This window comes from Xiphias gladius, chromosome 4 (assembly GCF_016859285.1).
Source record: "Xiphias gladius isolate SHS-SW01 ecotype Sanya breed wild chromosome 4, ASM1685928v1, whole genome shotgun sequence".
NCBI classification, from domain to species: domain Eukaryota; kingdom Metazoa; phylum Chordata; class Actinopteri; order Istiophoriformes; family Xiphiidae; genus Xiphias; species Xiphias gladius.
In genome coordinates, this window is record NC_053403.1 from 24,780,687 (window position 1) to 24,799,354 (window position 18,668).

Below are 18,668 nucleotides of genomic sequence, written 5' to 3' on the forward strand. Positions count from 1 at the left end.
CATGTCACAAAGCAAAAGTCCTCTCAAACTGGTTTCATGAACATGACAGTGAGTTCAGTGGACTTCAGTGGCCTCCCCAGTCACCAGAGCTGGATCCAGTAGAATTCCTTTGGCATGTTTTATAACAGAAGATTGGCAGCATGAATGTGCAGCTGAAAAAGACGGGAGGAATGATGTGATGCAATCATGTCAACATGAACTAGAAAGTTTCCAACATCTTGTGGAATCCAGGCCACGAAGAACTGATGCTTTTTTGAGACCAAAGGGAGGCCACACCCAGTATTAGTGTGGTGTTCCTAATAAAGTGCTTGGTGAATGTATATTGAATTTTCAGGAAATAATATATACTGTATATTATAATATATATCAATAACAGTTAGGATAATTTCATTTAGATCAAGTTTTACTTCCCTGTAGCAGTGTCCTAGCTTACTGATGCTATTATTAGATCTTAAAAAAACTTTTCTTAACAACAAATGGAAGTGGAGGAACTACAGATGATGGACATGTCTTTAGATGTAGACAAATGTTAAGCATTGTCAGCAGTGTGTGTGTCATAGGCTACTTTTGAGGACAAATTTCAGACTAAAGACCAGTTAAGTGGGGACAAAAGCCGTGTCGCCAATTGGGTAAAAGCTGATTTTTGGGTCAGTGGTTAGGGTTAGGGCCAGTCCCCAGGAAATGAATACAAGACTGTGTGTGTGTGATATGCATCTGTAGAGGAAGACATATTCATACATGCACTCACACACCAGACAACAACAGCCTGTTGGCTAACTAATAAGGACTGTACATTCCACATCCTGACAGCAAATCACCGAGGTGCCTGCTAGCTTTTGTTTCCTACTCTGGCATCTGTTTTATCTTTTGCTCGTGTCTTATCACGGGGCCAAAGAGATGGCGATTTCTGAGTGGTGGAGAGTGTGATGAAATAAAGGCAGGGGCAGGGACAGTGTATTGCACAGAGCAGGGTGTGATAGAGGTGACGGTTTTCCTGCCTGTTTTAGAGTGCTGTATCAGCAAGGCCGCATGGGGCGACACTATCAGGTATACATGTATGTATATCAATGAGATATACACAGAGTCGGCAGGTTATTAGGAACACCTGGCTTAAACAGATGCAGTCTAATACAACAGCCCTGCAATAAATCCTATCTTCATGTGTTGAAACACTTTTAGAGAGGGGCTAATTCAACTTTAGGGTCATTTTGTGGTGCTATTGAATTGTATAGCCTTACATGGACAGATGTTCCTATTACTTTTTCCACCCCATTTATATCAATCGAGGTAGGCTAAATAACGGAAACACCTCTCTGTATAGTGGAATACAGGTCAACAGTACAAACACTACATCCTTCAAAATGATCATACAGTTGAATCAACACCTCCCTAAAACCATTTCAATAAAAACATTCTAATCATCATGACGGTTGGATTTCTCGCAGGACTGTCGTACGAGACTGCACTCGTTTCAGCAAGGTGTTCCTAATCAACTGCCAGCTGAGTGTACATAGCAAGGGGGCTGAGGCTGCATGTGAGACAGCTGGTAGCTGTCAGGCCTCAGCAGATGTATAAATAAACGGGTGGAGTGGCCTGACATACCAGAAGGGTGGCTCGCTGTCTGACTGTGCCATCACTGTCAGCGTCCCAGTTTTCCCCTCATTGATCCCACCGTCGTACAGACTATCCCACCATGCACTACTCTCTAATCGTTCTCCTAAATAGATGCAGTGTTGCACATGTGGCCTGGGCTGTAAAGTGCAGATATGTAATCAGTTCTGCTGAGCTCCTCATTCCTCACAGCCAGCTTCATGTCACCTTCTGACTCAGCTGAGTTGTTATATCTGTGAGTTCGTGTACCCAGTCCTTCCTGGAACTGTTGCTCAACTTGAGTGTCCAATAGGTGATGACACTTTGTGTTTTACGTTCTTTCCTTTAAATGAGTTCATAAAATGTCTTTATTTTTTTTTAAAAAGAAAGAAAAAAAATGGAAGCAGCAGAGGCCAAGATATCCAGATTTTTAATACCTAGTATGGGTCAAGCTCCAAAACTCCCATAACGCAACTCAATTTTTCCTTGTAATTCAGGCTTTTCTGTCAAGACCATGTGACGTCACCAGGGACACAGACTTGGAAAAGCTCCATCAGAAGCAAAGAAGATATTAAATAAATTTATAAACACAAATTTACTTAAAGTATTAAAAGTAAAAATACTCAATCTGCTGAAAATCTGCCCCTGTGACTGACAGAGGAAATTACTTTATTAATACTGATGTATCCAATTTTAGTGTTGTAGCTGCTCAAGGTGGAACCAGTTTGAAATACTTTATGTACAGTTACCTCGTTAATTAAGCGATTCCCACATTTTAATCTAAAAGGAACCAGCAACTGTAGCTATTGAATAAATGTAGTGCAGTAGAAGCATAAAGTAAGATTAAATGGAAATATTCACGTAAAGTACAAGTGCCTCCAAAGTGTAAGTAAAAAAAGCACTTGAGTAAATGTATTTAGTTTCTTTTCACCACTTCCCCTAAAGGAATAGTTTGACATTTCGGGAAATACACTTATTCACTCTTTTGCCAAGAGTTAGATGTAAAGATTAATACTACTGTTATGTCTTGACACTAAATATAGAGCTATATGATTAGCTTATCTTAGCTTAGCATACAGACTGGAAGCAGGGGGAGACGTCTAGACTGGCTCTGTCCACGGTCTGTCCCCTGCAGCATCTCTAAAGCAGTGAATTGCTGTGTCTCATTTGTTTAATCCATACACTAACAGAACTGTAAAAACAGCAAGTTGTGCCCACTGTGCCCAGGCGCGGGTCACCAAAAAATCGTTAGGGACCACTGCCCGTGATAGCACAACTCCTTTAATCAGGGATTCATCATAAATCGATTCATCGACACGGTAATCAAATCCTGAATGGCAGCCCTGGTTTAACGCAGTGTGCATTAGGCGGCACGGCTCCGTGTCAGCCTGCTCAGAACCACTTCACCGTATGCTCACATCCAATCGGACTGGAGATGTTTGGTGCTTTAGCAGCGTTAGCAGCTCGCTGCTGTCTTTTCACTTCACCCTTCCCTTTGTCTTTCCGTCAGCACTCCGGCTCCCGCCTTGGTTACCAAAGTAACGTCCAAGGTTCCACCCAGCCCCAGAGCACCATGGGATACTCCTCGTCATCCCAGCAGAGCTCCCAGTACACCCACCAGACACACCGTTACTGAGGCCCCCTGTCACTCCTCAACCAGCAGAGGAGCCAGCTCCTCCTCCTTCAAACAACCCTCAACAACCTCAGCAGATGTCACCGGACGCCCTCGGCTCCCACATCCTGGTCGGACCTGCCTCTCTGCATAACATCATTCCAAGTCAACCATACTCCTGTTCAACCCTCCCTCTTCTATGACCTCTTACCTGACAGCCTTCATCAACACTGTAAGATGGAGGCAAACAAATGTAGGAACCAAAAAAATCCAACAAGAAGTTCTGCCTCATCAGGCTGGTGAACCATTTTTAAAAGAACTAAAACTAATGTAAGATAGATGTGAAGGCATGACACACACAGACTCAGAACCATGGCACTTACAAACACAATGTTCCTCACGAGGAAGAATCGCAGCTGTGTTCATATATGTACATAATATAGCACCTTTTTTTTTTTTATTTGATTTTTTTTTTCTCTCGCTTGTTTGCTTGAGTTTTCAAGTTTACTTTGATAGTTGATGTCATTGTAAATATTGTTACATATAGAAGCTATCAGATGAAACGAAACACAGGAGGAAAAGGCTTTTACTGTCATCTCTAGTGTACTGTTACCTTGGATAATCAAAGGAAAGGTCTGAGCTTACCCTGTCCTTTTTAAGAAGGAGAGAAGATACAGAGTCAACGTTTCTACACGGAACAAATTCAGCTCTTCAGCTGATGCAATGGCAGGGAAATAAAAATGCGCAATTTAACTCAGTCTTCTTATTATAGAGTGTCTGTATTTAGACCCCTCTTGATCTAGATTTGGATTTGGAAAGTAAGGAAAGTAGTTGTCTTTGTACAGCTCAAAGTTCGGTATATTCTGATTCACTCAGCTACCTTCAGAGATAAGAATCAGTTGACAGCCAAGCTTCATTTCCTCTGACCACGACGGCGTTTTTTGGAGGTTGGACGCCTCTTGTTTGTGGCCAACAGCTCCAGGGTGTTTTCTTATTCAGAAGCTGTTGACGGATACTTTGCTCTGACACCCATTTTATCGTGGACCCTCAAGACTTTCAAGGTTTCTGAACACGTGCACATAAATGCACAGGGCAGCTAACAGTACAGCCCCCCCCCCCTTATGCGTCTTGAGACTTACTGCCTGATGTCAGATTGTTTTTTAAGGTTTTATTGTTATCATTGTTGCCCTGTGAGTATGTGTGAGCTCTGTGTGTGTGTGTGTGTGTGTGTGTGTGTGTGTGTGTGTGTGTGTGTGTGTGTGTGTGTGTGTGTGTGTGTGTGTGTGTGTGTCTCTTTGTGTATACAGTATGTTTTTTATGCATGTTGTTTATCCTTTTACATACTAGAACTGCACTGACTGCTGAAGCGATCTGCAAAGAGCTGGAACAGAAGTGGGGTGAGTTTTGTCGCCCAAACACCCCTCCCCTACCACTCTGACCCTCTGGCCGGGCACTGGGCAGACATTTGATAGAGGCTGGGGCACATTCAAAGACAGTGGGTGCGTTTTTTAATACATGCCAGAAGTGATGTAAACGTGCAATGCCCCTACAGAAAGTATTCTCTTCTATTTTTTCCTTTTTACCATTTTTACATGAAGTACAAACACCTACTTGAATGTTAATTGAATTACTGAGTCAATCTATTAAAACACCTCTAAAAATAGTCAGTGGTGGAATGTAACTAAGTACATTTACTCAAGTACCCCACTTAAAGGAGTACTATGACATTTTGGGAAAGGCACTTACTCACTTTCTTGCTGAGAGGTAATTTGAGAAGATTGGTACTGCTACCACCAGCAGCCAGCTAGCTTAGCTTAGCATAAAGACTGGTAACAGGTGGAAGCCGTTAACGTGGCTCTGTCTGAAGGTGACACGAGCCGCCCACCAGCACCTCTAAAGCTCACAAATTTACACACTATATCTTGTTTGTTTAATTTGTACAGAAGCCGAAGTGTAAAAATGATAATTTACCGTTTCTTCGTATTTCTTACGACTATTTCTTGGCCAGGACCGTTTACCAGGCAACCAGCAGCAACTCCAGGAAGTCCCGGCCAAGAAATAGTCCGGCACATAACCTGTCCAAGGGCTAATTTGGCCAAAAAAAAGCAAATAAGTGCATTTCTCAAAAGGTTTTCCTCAAATATTTTCCTTTAAGTAGAAATTTGAGGTAGTTATACTTCTAGTAATTGAGTATTTCCATTTCATGCTGCTTTATGCTTCTACACTAAATTTCAGAAGGAAATATCCCAGTTTTTACACCACTACATTTAGGTAAGGGCTTCAGATAATAGCTACCAGGATAATTAACATTTGTAATACAAAACTCACATTACGATCACTTTTAATTATGAGGCCTTTGTTCCCCACAATGAATCTCCTTCTTACCAAGTCATTTTAGTCTATAACTGAACCCGAATCCCTTATTTTTACTCAAAATGTGGAAAAAAAATCATGGGTATAGTAAGAATAGTTCTGAATGTTTTCAGTGCAAGTTCATTCGTTTCAGGTATTTTCTAAGATCAAGTTTCATTTTCAGAATTCTAAAACCGGTTCAGATACTCTTACTACATTAACAGGAGAGAAATTAAGTTTTTTAGGACCCAACTACGGCCCGAATTGTCCTTTTAAGACTGGGGCTTTTGCACTGATAGAGACTGAAGTGTGTAAAGTAGTTCAAATGAACTGCACCACGACTACAGTAACTGCAACAGTAAAATGCTACTTAGATTTTAATACACCAGTAATAATAACCCAGAAGTATAATCTACGTATAACTCCATGAAATGGGCCACCCTACAGTACCTTTACTTTTACTACCTTAAAGTAAATTCGGCTTAAAATACGTCTTTACTTTACTTTTACTAGTATTTTTTATATTGTTCTGTCATTACTTTTACTTAAGGAAAGGATCTTCAATACTTTGTCCGCCACTGAAGAGACTTTAGTTAGAGCAAAACCCCAAGGTGAGGTCTGGGGTCTACTTCTCCTCTTCTGTTCATTTCCCCACAGCTTGCTCCATCCTCACTGGTCCGTCTTGGTCACATGACCGGCCATCATGCAGGTTGAATTAAAGAATGCACCCAATGACTCCACTGTAATTGTAACTGTGTTCGCCCCAGTACAGACCTGGAAGTGTGTGGCGTGCAGTGGGATAAGGAAACACTGACACCTTGTGTCTGAAAAGAGAACTGGAGCTCTGTCCTTTGTGAAACTGTAATTGTACAACTAGACAGGTTGTTGCCAGAGTTACAGCAGTTTTCATCCAGAAATGCAAGACATGCTGTTTTAGTATAAAACTGATATTGTTGTTGTTGTGTCCAGAATTCCAGTCATGTTTGACCAATGTTTAAAGTCGCCACCCGTTTTGCTCTCAGTAAAACAATAATTATTGTTATCTGCATCTCAGCACTACAGAGTGTCTCCTTAAGGCCAGGGGGGATTTATTACAGTGTTAAGGGTCGGGGTCATTTCCATCCGAACTGTGTCAGTGCTGCAAATCTACAGGCATCTTTTTTTTTTTTTTTTTCTTCTTCTTCTTTTAATTCCATGTTTTAAAGCCAAGACAAACATGCAGTTGGAGGCAGTTGTAGCAGGTGACACAGATGACCTCTGCAGGATTCATGTCAAATCCTGAATTTGATCTGGAAAAATCTGAAGAGTTTCATTCCAAAATACCGTATTTGAAGAAAAAAAAAAGTACATTGTTTTAAAAAATATTTATGATCGTTTTTCAAAAGAAAGCAGGTAACTTCAGTGTTCGGTGGACAAAAACACGTGCAGACCAGCTCTTGTACATTTTACATATATTTAAAGTTGCGCAAATTGCCTGTTTTTGGCCACTTGGGGGCAGTGTGCCAAGCTGAAAGCACAACAGCCCAACTGATAGAGAGCCAAAGTCCCGACGTCACCTCCGGGCCAGCCTCTGATCCACCAGCTTCAGTAACTTGGTGCAGTCTCTCAGTGAGCATTTTTCACTGGTCTTTCTTTAAAAAAAAAAATGTAGTGTGTTCCTGGGTTTAATCTCCACATTACATAAGTGACTATCCACGACAGCACTTGCAATTAGAGGGGGAAACCTTTGGGATCTTAACAGTTAAACCTCCCATGAAGACTTACCAGCACAGGTACTTAGAACATTATAACTTGGTTTCTTCCATGTCCATAATATCCAAAAACACCCTGTTCTAATGTCTTTTTGCCAACATTTAGTCTCTACTGTCTAAAGAGGTTTACACATAGAATGAGATTATTTCACATAAACTGCACTTCGGCTCTCTATAAAGCTGATATGGCTAACGTGTTAGCAAACGGTTCCATATCTGGCCACCCGAACATGAGTCCAATATTCAGTCTCCTTTTCGCTCTTTTGGCCTGGTTCTTTAGCTGCCAGGTGTTTTATTACGTTTACTTAGCTAGTTGCTGACTTTGTCTGTCTTCGCTTCAGTGCTAGACGGCTAGCTTACAGTGGGTTTCTTTGGGGGTTTTTTTCACTGAAAACAGCTGCCTGCAGCTGTAAATGAAGTTGATAAGAGCAGCAGTCGGTTGAAAACCAAAACAGAGCGCTAAAAGAAGCTAAAATGCCCAGTGCATCGGAAGGGGAAGTGCAGACTTGGTGACAGTTCTCTATGGTTTCTTCGCCGTAAACGACACCTTTCACGTTACGCGGAGTCGTTTGAGCCCATTGTTGATCTAAAAATACTGATTGGTGCAGCTTTAAAGATGAGCGTCGGGTAATGAATTTCCCCCTGAAATGTGCATGTACAAGCATTTTGGAAACAAGCTCTTCATACTGTGTGTTGCTTCAGCAGTTTGGATCGCGTTCTCCACTCTTGTGGTCTGACAGTGTGGCAGACAGATCCAGATCCAGGGGGACACAGCCTGTTCAGTTGTATTTGATGGGGATCAAAACCAGCAGCTATTCAAAGGTTTTCTCCCCCCTTTAGTGTGTGTATTTGAAGTCGAACTGAGTAGCGGTGAGGATACGTTTAGACACTTTGTTGTAAATTTCTCTCCCCACACAAGCGAGGTGTCACAAGTATTACTGAGCACGAGGCTCCGTTGGACAAATTACTGTCAAACAACTCCTATGCAAACAAATCCCAGTCTAAAACTTTTGCCCGTGCTTAGGGTTTGCAGTTGACAGGTTTTATGATATTTTGATGGCTCATGTGTATTAATTCCTGTGTGATATTACAGTAGTGTGCAGTAGTCCAAGACAACACTCACTTATGTCCTTTTTTTTCCACAGCATTTTAAAATGTACTCTAAACGAACAATTGTAAAGAAATACATATACTGTATATGGATAATATACAATCATATTTATTATTCCCATACATCTATGTATAATTCCCATTTTTCTGCCTTAACTATAGTAGCTATAGAAAAGGGACCTCTGTCATCACTAGACCGTATTTCTTGTCCTTTTAGAGTTATTTCATCTCTGTAAGCTCACATGAAAGCATGTCTAGTTACTGAATGTGTTGATGACACCTGCATGTACGGCAGAATGAAGGTGACGCTGTTGTGTGGGATCGCTCGCCGGCACCCCGCGGTTTGTTTGGACTTTGTCGCGCAGATATTCCACAGTGTCAGCGTTTTTACAGGAATGATAATGATCCACGTTTGTATTTGTGTGGATGGTGCCTTTTTTAGTCAGGCATCTTTTAAAGATGTCATGGGAATTTGGTGTATGTGTGTGTGTGTGTGTGTGTGTGTGTGTGCGTTTGTATTGACACGCCTCCTCTGTTAGCTCTCGGTCTTTTTCCTGTGTCCTCTTTTTTCCTCATGACTATGTAGCATATTGTTATTTACACAATGTGGAAGCTAGCAGGTAATTATACATACATATATATATATATATGTATGTATACGTATGTATGTGTATATACATATATATAATTTCCCTTCATTATGTCACACCTCTAAAGACTGCAAACAGTCCTGATGGAGGATTCTCTCTCGTTTCTTCTTCTGATAGATATCGTCCTCACACATTACTTAAGCGCAGTTATAAGTATGTTTTGAAATGCTGTACATAAAAACACATTTTAAGAAATTTTCATTGAGGTATTGATACAAGAATTGTCTTTTAATGCACTGTTGTTGCTCAAATATTTAGTGGTAAAATAAAAAAAAGTATTTAATGTTTTTTAATGTCTTGCTTTAGACACTAAAGCTCTGGCAGTGCTATGAAAATTATGAGGCTCCTCTGTGTGTGTAGATATTGACAGACACACTTTAGTATAAGCCTATATGAAATCTAGTGCACCTCTAGGCTGCTTTCTCCTCTCACGTTTCTTCCTTTTTCATAGCAGTGCATGTGCCTGTCTTTTTCCGATAGAGAAGAAAAGCACTTATTGTCGCCCTCTGGACAGTTTGTACAGACGGACAGGCACTCCATCTGCAAAGCTTTGTTCCTGCGGTGCCTTCAGTGCCCGTCATGTCGGTCAGATAACAAGCACTGTTTGGCTACAAAACGTAACCGGACACAAAAGGTGGTTGCAGTAACTCTCTGTCCCATCGAAGCGTCTTTTAATAAGCAGTTGTGTACAGAAAGAAAAAAATAGCAACTGTCATTTAACGTTTGTTTAAATTGATCTTCGTGCACCTAATTCCCCAAAGCTCTCACTGAGCTGCATCAGCAGAATGCTTTGCAGGTTGGGGCGTCTGTCCACTCTTCTACATTCTCTCTGTATTATGTGCGAGTGCGTGTGCGTGTGCGTGCGTGCACACGAGTTTGAAATATACATATGGCCTATATGTACTGTCTTTTCATGTCATTTCTAGATAAGGCAGCAATAGCTCAACGCAGGAAAATCAAAAAAAGAAACATTTATTTAGCTGCTTTTAGCAAACTTGTCCAAATTTCACTGTACAAATGACTGTTAAATGAGAAAAAAAGTCATGTATATTTATTTTATATCCTCTATTATAATAAAAATCTCTTTTGTCTCAATCACCTTCATTTATGCAGCAGTTGTTGGGAGTGATGCAGCGCTTGGCCTATGTTTGATCTGAGCGTTGCTGTTTCCGTTCACCACTTGATGTCACCCAAGGGCTACAGTTCACTGTGCAGGAGGCAGTAAGCTACTGAACTCTGAGTCCTACAGGATCTGACTCCTGCTACTGAGTCCTACAGCGCTGTCCGCGGAAAAAAGACCGATTAGAAAACTGGGACGTCGTATCGGCATATATCTTTAAAGGATCCATAAACTATAATTCACACAAAGCAGCTTATATTGCTGCTGTTTTCCAAAGAATACTGTACATTTTAAGATTGATTTATCTTATTTTGTTTTTCAAACGCAACAATATAGATGTATGTTATTGTACTGAAATGTATATTTATCACAGATTTACCGACACGGGTGTATAACCTTATGCTAGAGTGACCCACTGGTGACTCAGCGATAACCATTTCATGCTGTGCAGCCCAAACATTGTTCAAACTAACAGCACTTTATCTTAAATTCTATCGTAGATTTTCAGTAGAAGTTTCCAAAGATACCAAATATGTCAGGATAAATGTGGAAATGTGTATCAATTTATACACACATACAATATACAGTTTGTGTACAATACACATAACTAACAAATAACCTGCTAGAAGGGTCCGTTGAGCACGGAAGGGTATTTTCGCCCGTTGGAAGTTGAATCTCGAGTCAACGTCTGCCCCAGTGCAGTCGAGGTGAATTTATCACTACATGACATTAATGTGACAGACGCTTTTCTCAAAAGCTCCGGACAACGAGTGCATTCAACCTCCAGCTACAATAGGAGCTATTGGTCATTCAAAACCGGGAAAACATCCTTCAGAACGGCCGTGGTTACATTTCCAGTGAAACATCCTTCGTCCTGTAAAAACAGCACATGTTCTGCGCATTATCCAGAATAACCGTGTTGTTGTTTTTGACTTTGTTTCCATGTCAATTTTCAATGCAGTGAGTTCATCTCAGTGATATATACCTCAAAACCTGGGCAAAACTGAAACTTGTCAGATCTCACAAGGCGCAAGCGAGAAAATGTTTGTGTGTTTTCTGTCATTTGGGTGAAACCAGCCCTTCAATGTACTGGCCGCTGCCCAGTGGCAATATTTTGCACAGAACTGCACAAAAGGTCAAATGCCTCTTTACCCTTTCATGAAAATGTTCCCTCCAGCCAGCTACTGGTTTCCATCAAGACATGAAAGACAAGTTCTGCAGACTTCAAGGTTGCTGGAGAAAGGTAACGCATCGCAACGAACATTTCATTGTCTTTATTTTCGTCATAGTCAGCAAAGGTGGATACTATATGAGATACGTGGTTAAAGTTCTAAAACTTGGAACACATTTTTAGTCAGATTTTTGGAGAGTTTATGTCCCTTGTCCCCTGCTACTGGGGTTACACACACCCACTTGTTGGTGAGTATCGCCGGATGACTGGAGCACGTCCACCGTCAAGACATTCCACAAGATGCGTCAAGTAAGCGCTGCATTCAGTTCTCTTGATGGGCTGCTGGTGTGTCAAGTGGAACCAGTGCAGGCAAGCTGAGACTTGGCATCGGCCTCGTGAGTTCTGGCGGAAGCACCAGATCCACGGCCCTGCCTGCAGTGTTACTGCTACCGCTTGAAGGGAGTTCACGGCCAAACTACTTTCTATCCAAAAAAAAGGAAAAAAAAAGAGTTTGCAGCACGTGCTGTGGATTATCTAGAGTAACCACAGAAATATTTCTGGATAAACATCTTGCTGTTGAATATTTAAACTAGAATTTTTCAGTGTCGTGAGAACAATAAACAAAATCCCATTCACCTCCCCTGTGTTGTAGTGGAGGCAGAAACCACAGAAACAGGCATCTTGAAACATGAAGGAATGAAACCACCTGATACCACTAAAGGTATGTGAGAGCCTATACAAAAAATAAAAATAAGAGACTCATGAGCAGCCAGATAACCCTCCATTCTGCCTGGGATATATTAAAGATAACCAGTTTGGCCAATTAAATAATTATGAAGACAATTTGTGCACTTCAAAGTCGTATTTCTCATTTCATAGACAAACCTGTCACATTAGAATAGAAAACTCTACCATCTCCAGCTAAAGACATTAATTTCTTCAACGCATGTCAACACTCTTTTCTCCCCATAAGACACTGCTGGCATCAGTACGAATCATACTAAACAGGAGCTACTGGGGGCGTAGGTATGAAGTTGGCATCAGACAGCGAGACGCCACCATGACAATCGAATGTCCTGCATGTCATGCGTCACGGCGGTGAGACGTCGATGTGGGTAGCTGTATTCATGCATGGCTTATTTTCTGCCCAGTTTCATGCTAAAATGTGATTGGCACCGTTTCTAATACTGTCACCCACTCTATCATATTAACTGCTGACATTAAAGGCAAATTAGAGGTTAGTTCAGAAATAATCTGGATGAGTCTTACACAGCAGTTTTCCAAATGCCCATATGTTTTTTGGATTCAGAGTCTTTACGTTACTTTAATGGAATTTAAATAGTCTTCAATAATAAAGTATGTAATATTGAAATGGGTTAAGATGGAGTTACACCTCTCTAATGAATTTTGTATTTGTAAAGACTTGGATTATGGGTTATCTACTTGCTCAGTGGTTACCTTGGGTACACTGTGAGTTTACGGCGATACAGTACCAGTCACCAGCTCTGACTCTCTGAATGTTGACCGACTCGCTGCCTGGCGTGGGATGTTGGACTGATGTCTTGGTGTACTCCTCCTCCTCACACACAGCGGTGTGGTGGAGAGTGATTGTGCTTTCACCAGCCCGGCCGGGGTTGGAAAACGGCAGAATCAGAAGGAGTAGAATGGTCCTCCTCTATTCAAAGCAGCATTTTTAAAGAGTCGTTCGCCTCAAAATTCAAATTCATTGTCTACTTACTGCCACGTCCCTGAACACCCTGAACATATTGACAGACACTAGCAGCCTTCTCTGAAACTGTTAACTTAAAGGGGTCGCCTTTATTTAAGCGCCCCAAGACGGAATAAGTCCCCCCTCCTTTTCCCCAAATTGCTTTTGTGGCCTAATTCAAGTGTCTCAGATTCAAAGAACTACAGCAAAGTTCAATATTTGCCTCATTCCCGTGGCAAAGCTTGGGGTGCTATGGAACACTTATGACATTGCTACAGAATTGAAAGGACATTTCTTTTGTTTTTTTTGTTTGGTTATTTGTCAGTCAGCGTCAGCAGTTTGCTAGGAGGCTGAGAGGAAAGGCTAACTTGCTGTGTGTTCACTAGAGCCACAAAACCTCTAGAAAAAAGGGCTGAGTTTTCACATTAAATGGAACTATTACTTTAAGGGATTATTTAATTTTCATGCGATTCCTTTCACACAGACTTAGAGCCTCCAGTCATGCTAACAGCTTCGTGAGGTTGCAACCAGGCACAGCAGTGCTTTAAGTTCGATGCCAACCGCAGTAATGCTAACATGCTAACAGTAAAATGCTAAAACACTGATGTTAGCATTTTTTCACTTTTCATTTCGGATGTGTTGGGACAACACAATCTTAAAAACTAGTTCTGAGAGACCATAAACCAGCCCTTAGCATGTTAGCATGCTAACTAAGCGCTGAGGTTGATGGGAATATCATTAGTTCTGCAGGTATTTGGTCATAAACCAAAGTAGTGGACACACAACAGTTTGACTGGATTATGGCGCAAGATGAAAAAGTTAAGAGAGCGCCAAAATTATTACCATTCATCCTGAGGGGAAGACGAATGTGTGATTTGGCAGCTCATCCAAAAGCTGTTGAGATGTTAAAAAACACGTAGTAGTGCCAGATGAGAAGTCACAGGATCACCAAAGTCTGTAGACTGCCTCCTTTGCGGAGCATGAACTTCTGTACCAAAATGTGTTTTGTTAAGCAGCTCTACGTGTCCTCTCTATCAACTTTAGTTCTAGCGGGAAAGTGCTGGGCCCATCCGCAGAGTGTAAGTTTGACCTTAAGGGTAGGAGATCGGCGTCTGGAGCTCCGCCATCGCACCACTCACTCCCAGTCCGCTCTCAGAGCAGCCTCCAACCACAACTTGATGCTTACACTCCACAGACCTTGACATTTCAATTGCCTCTTAGTAATAAACTCTCCACTCTGCTCAAAACAGGCCCACACTGTGATTGTGTTGTTATCGGTTACATTCTATTGAGCTCCAATGCAGTTCAAGTTCTACAGTATATCTGCAGATTTTCAAATATACAATAGTTTGTTGTGTTGACTGATATCATCAGCAAAGTTAATTGAGTATCTTCAAAACTTTTTATACGATGATCTCTTTATGTTTCAAGTTATCATGAAACTATGCAACATTCCCTCCCTTTTGCTTACTCATTGTTTGGGCAGATGAAAAACCTTCTATTTCCAGTATGCCTTTTTTAAAATCTGGAAAGCTTCAGGTATTTTACCATTGCGCTGATGAGTGTTGAAACACACTTATATCTATTATTGCCCTGTAACTGTCAGTCCTGTAAATGAATGCATTAAAGATGTAAAAAAAAAAAAAAAAAAAAATGGAAAAGCTGCAGCTTCCTGTAGCTTAAAAATGACAAAAAGTCTTATGTTATTGGAATTCAGCCACTCTCCCTGGAAAGTACCACATAGATGAGAAATGAGAAATCTGGGTGTTATTGTTGATGTCCTTTCAATCTAAAATTCCAAATATGGCCTAATACAGTATATTCTTGGATGTTTGTCAAAGGAATAGTTTGCCGTTTTGAGAATAACTGTGTTTGCTTGCCAAGAGTTAAACGAAAAGATTGATACCAATCTCATGTTTGTCTGTTCAATATGAAGCTGGAGCCAGCAGCCGGTTCGCTTAGCTTAGCATAAAGACTGGAAACAGAGGGAAACAGCTAGCCTGGCTCTGTCCAAAGGTAACAGAACTCACCAACCAAGGCTTTTTAAACCTCACAAATGATCACGTCATATTTCATTTGTTTAATTCACACAAAACACTTAGGTGTAAAAACAACACGTTGAAATCTTACTGGGGGTTTATGTGTGGGACTATTTTTTTGGCTAGGAACGGTGACTTCCTGGAGTCTTGTTGTCACTGTGAGGTTGCCAGGCAACCAGAGGAGTCTCCTGGAGGTCACTGCACCGGCCCCGAAACAGTCCTGCACATAGTCCCACTGTAACCCCATAACACGCATGCAGACATGAGAGTGGTATTGATCTTCTCATCTAACTCTAGCTTAAAGGCAATAAGCACATTTCCCAAAATGTCTAAGTATTCCTGCCGCTTATCCGAAGTCAGGGCGCGGTGGCCCAGACGTCCCTCTCCCCAGCAATGTTTTCCAGCTCCTCCTTGGGGGATCTTGAGGCGTTCCCAGGCCAGACGAGATCTATGACCTCCCTGGCATGTTCTGGGTCTACCCCGGGGTCTCCTACCAGTGCCCGGAAGACCTCCAATAGAAGGCATCCAGGAGGCATCCCGATCAGATGCCCGAAGCACCTCAACTGGCTCCTTGCAACGCGAAGGAGCAGCAGCTCCACTTCGAGCTCCTTACCCTATCTCTAAGTCTGAGCCCAGGACATTGTTACATTTTTTTCCCAATACAAGACATACTGGTCTGATTTTTCAATGTTTAGGCCGTTGACTTCTTTCAACACGTCATCCATTCCTTTCAGCGTTCTATTTGGACTTCTCTGCTCGCTTGCTGTACTCTCAGTTGCAGCATGTGGTCTTAGGGCCCTTAGGCCATTTGGCTCTGACCCTCTGGTTGTTCAAAGTTAAATGTAAAGTTGGCAAAGTACTTTTTGGTCCTTATGGTCCTTTAGGTGATGAAATGCCTCATCAAGTTGCACTGGAGGTGCTCCGACATTAATCCAGTTCCAAAGCAGACAGAAAACATCCCTTTTCTCCCGTGTATATGATCATTTTTGTTTGATTGTGTTTGTATTATGTTTACAAATACATGCATGTTTTTCTGTGAAGCATGATGTACACCTCAGGAATGAAATTTGCCATTATTAAGGTTTTGCTTGCGTTCTCATATACTGTCAGGACAATGCAAGTCTTACCTAGAAATCCCCAAATTTGGAGTTACTACATTTAGTTGAGAAGAAGCATAATTAAATGCACATCACATGTAGGTGAGAGGTTATTAGAGAACAACACTGATGGAAAGAGTAGTGCCTGCACGCCGATTCCAAACTACAAATTTATTTCGAAGGACCGTGTTCCAATTTTTATTGGGTCAAAATATTCAAAAATCTAATTGATCAAACATATCAAGTAAATAAAAATATCTTAAATGTATCAAAGATATCCAAAATGGTTCTTAAGTCATGGAAAAGGAAACACTGAAATATTGTACATGACGCAAAAACATTAGACGGTTTCCACCAGCAAATGTCCGCTCATATACACCGTATACTGTATTTCTATTAGCGTACACAAACATACAGCGGATGGAGGACTGTCTCCGAGCTCCCGCCCTTCGGGTTGGATTGGATTTTCACTTTTTACTCGTACTTTTAAACAAGATCCAATCGGGACCATCTAAATGAATTTGTGCTTCAGAGACAATGTGCAGGTCTTAGCCGGCTCTTTTTTATCACTTACAAGGTTTGGTCCCAGTGAATAAAGTAGGTGTTTTTTCGCATTGTGTGAATGCACAGTGTCGTACTTTCGTATGCCACTTTTGGAAGCTTCAGAACAGAACAACTTCCTGCTCTCTCTGCCCCCCCCCCCCGTGCTTAACGACACTGCGTTGAGCTTGTTAGCACTGGAGTGGCTGCATAACCTGCTCGAAAAGGCCAGTGGACAAACACAGGAGTTTGTTTAGGAGAGGAATAATGACTGGAGACCCACTGCAGAGCTAAATCTAAAGTGCTGACCCATGACAAGCTGTCCTCAGACCGTGAGAAACGGGCCTCTTTCCATGCCAAGAATGTGGGTGGCCGGCCCTGTTCCTCCAAAAAGCCTATCTGAGGAGTGTGGCTGATTACAGCAGCAGAGTGCAAAAGCGGGTTTTTACGTCTGAGTTCTCAGGCTTCTGCTGTTGCATACATGTTGCCCTTTTTTAATTTTTGCTTCAGATGTACCACGCTGCAGTTTTTGTAATCTGCGGCTAAGTACAGCATGTACACTGGGAAATGGAGCTAGTAGAGTGTGTGTGTGTGCGGGTGGGTTGGGCTGTGGGGGGGGGGGGCTGTAATTCCAAGGCTGACACAGTCCACTTCCACTTGTCAGGCAGCTTGTGAAATGAGACCAAAACTGGAGAAGAACTTCAATGCAGCCACATTCACGAGGTTAAGTCAGTGGAAATTTTTGTGAATTTTGATTCTGCTACTTGCTTTTGTTTTTTGTTTTTTTTGTTTTTTTTTTAGTTTTGCTGATTCACTGGCTTGATACAAAAATCCGCCCACGGCCCCCCCTGCCACGGGCCCATCATAACGTGTATAAGGCATTGTGTGAAGTAATGAATACTCCATGAGAGGTCTGGTCAGAGAGGATAAGAGGCTGCACTGTGCAGGCAGTTTGCTGCTCGCACCGAAGGGGATTTCAGCTCCCCGGGCTTCAAACCCAGAGTCAGGGGGTCACAGTCTGTGTGAGATAGCAGTTTGTGTGTGAGTGACTGTGTGTGTGTGTGAGTCACTGCATTATGCCGACACACGAGACGCCATGTGTTTCCACCCAGTCCGCTGAAGAACAAATGAGAGTTCCCACAAGCGTCTGTTTTTCTCACTCACTCCATGTGTGGATTAATGCAGAGAGAAGCGGCGAGCAGAGGCAGGGGTCCACATCAATTATGTCGTATAAAGAAGAATTAAACGGGACACCTGTGTGTGGTGTCCTTGCGGCACGAAAGAAGTGTCTAATTTAAAAAGTGGGTGCGACATTGCAACCGGAAACTGGAGGGTTCGTCTCGGAGGACAGAATGGTTTTTCTCGTTGGGCAGCGGAGGCCTTTGAAACAGCATGTTGATCAGGCGACATCAGAACATCTCCCTCGAAGCCAATACCCGACGAAATCCCACAACGCCGTGAGGACTCGCATTGTGTGGCCCCAGCAAGCGACTGACGGAGTAGAGAATTGATTATAAAGCACTGTACTTTTCAGGTGTAGCAATGCTTATCAGTTTCTTGAAATTGAACATGAAAGTTCATTCTGACCACGGAAACCTTGGAAATAGTATGGCAGGAGACTCAAGCTCCACTTACTAGCCTTCTTGGAAAAGCTTTCAACTGCATCTCGTGGACCTCCTCAGCTGTGTGCACCATTGTCATGCTACGTTCCGGAAACACTTACACAACTACAAAGTATAAGCCGAGTACAAGTAAAGATTGAAAAAACCACGATGACATGTCGTATAAACACACTTCACACCGGTGCACGTCCAGGTGCTACCTGGCAGCCCTGCCCCTGCCTACGTGGCCGAACAAAGCGCCCTGACAACACGACGTGTTTGGTCTTGGCCTGCAGGCCTCGTGCACCGCAGGAATGACTACACGTC

General features: G+C 42.1%; 1 protein-coding gene across 3 annotated transcripts in view; it reads left to right on the plus strand.

Annotated features, from left to right (window-relative positions):
• The window catches only part of cdk19 (cyclin-dependent kinase 19), a 73,555-nt gene extending 63,439 nt beyond the window's left edge, over positions 1 to 10,116 (plus strand). For 2 of the 3 annotated variants that reach the window (XM_040125773.1, XM_040125772.1), the window contains one exon: positions 3,101 to 4,399. In XM_040125773.1, coding sequence (XP_039981707.1) covers positions 3,101 to 3,226 — 126 coding nt within the window. In that variant the 3' untranslated portion in view covers positions 3,227 to 4,399. Of the gene's footprint in view, positions 1 to 3,100; positions 4,400 to 4,549 lie in introns of those variants that run through there. The other variant, XR_005707356.1, reaches the window with a different exon arrangement.
• The last annotated feature ends 8,552 nt before the right edge of the window (positions 10,117 to 18,668 follow it).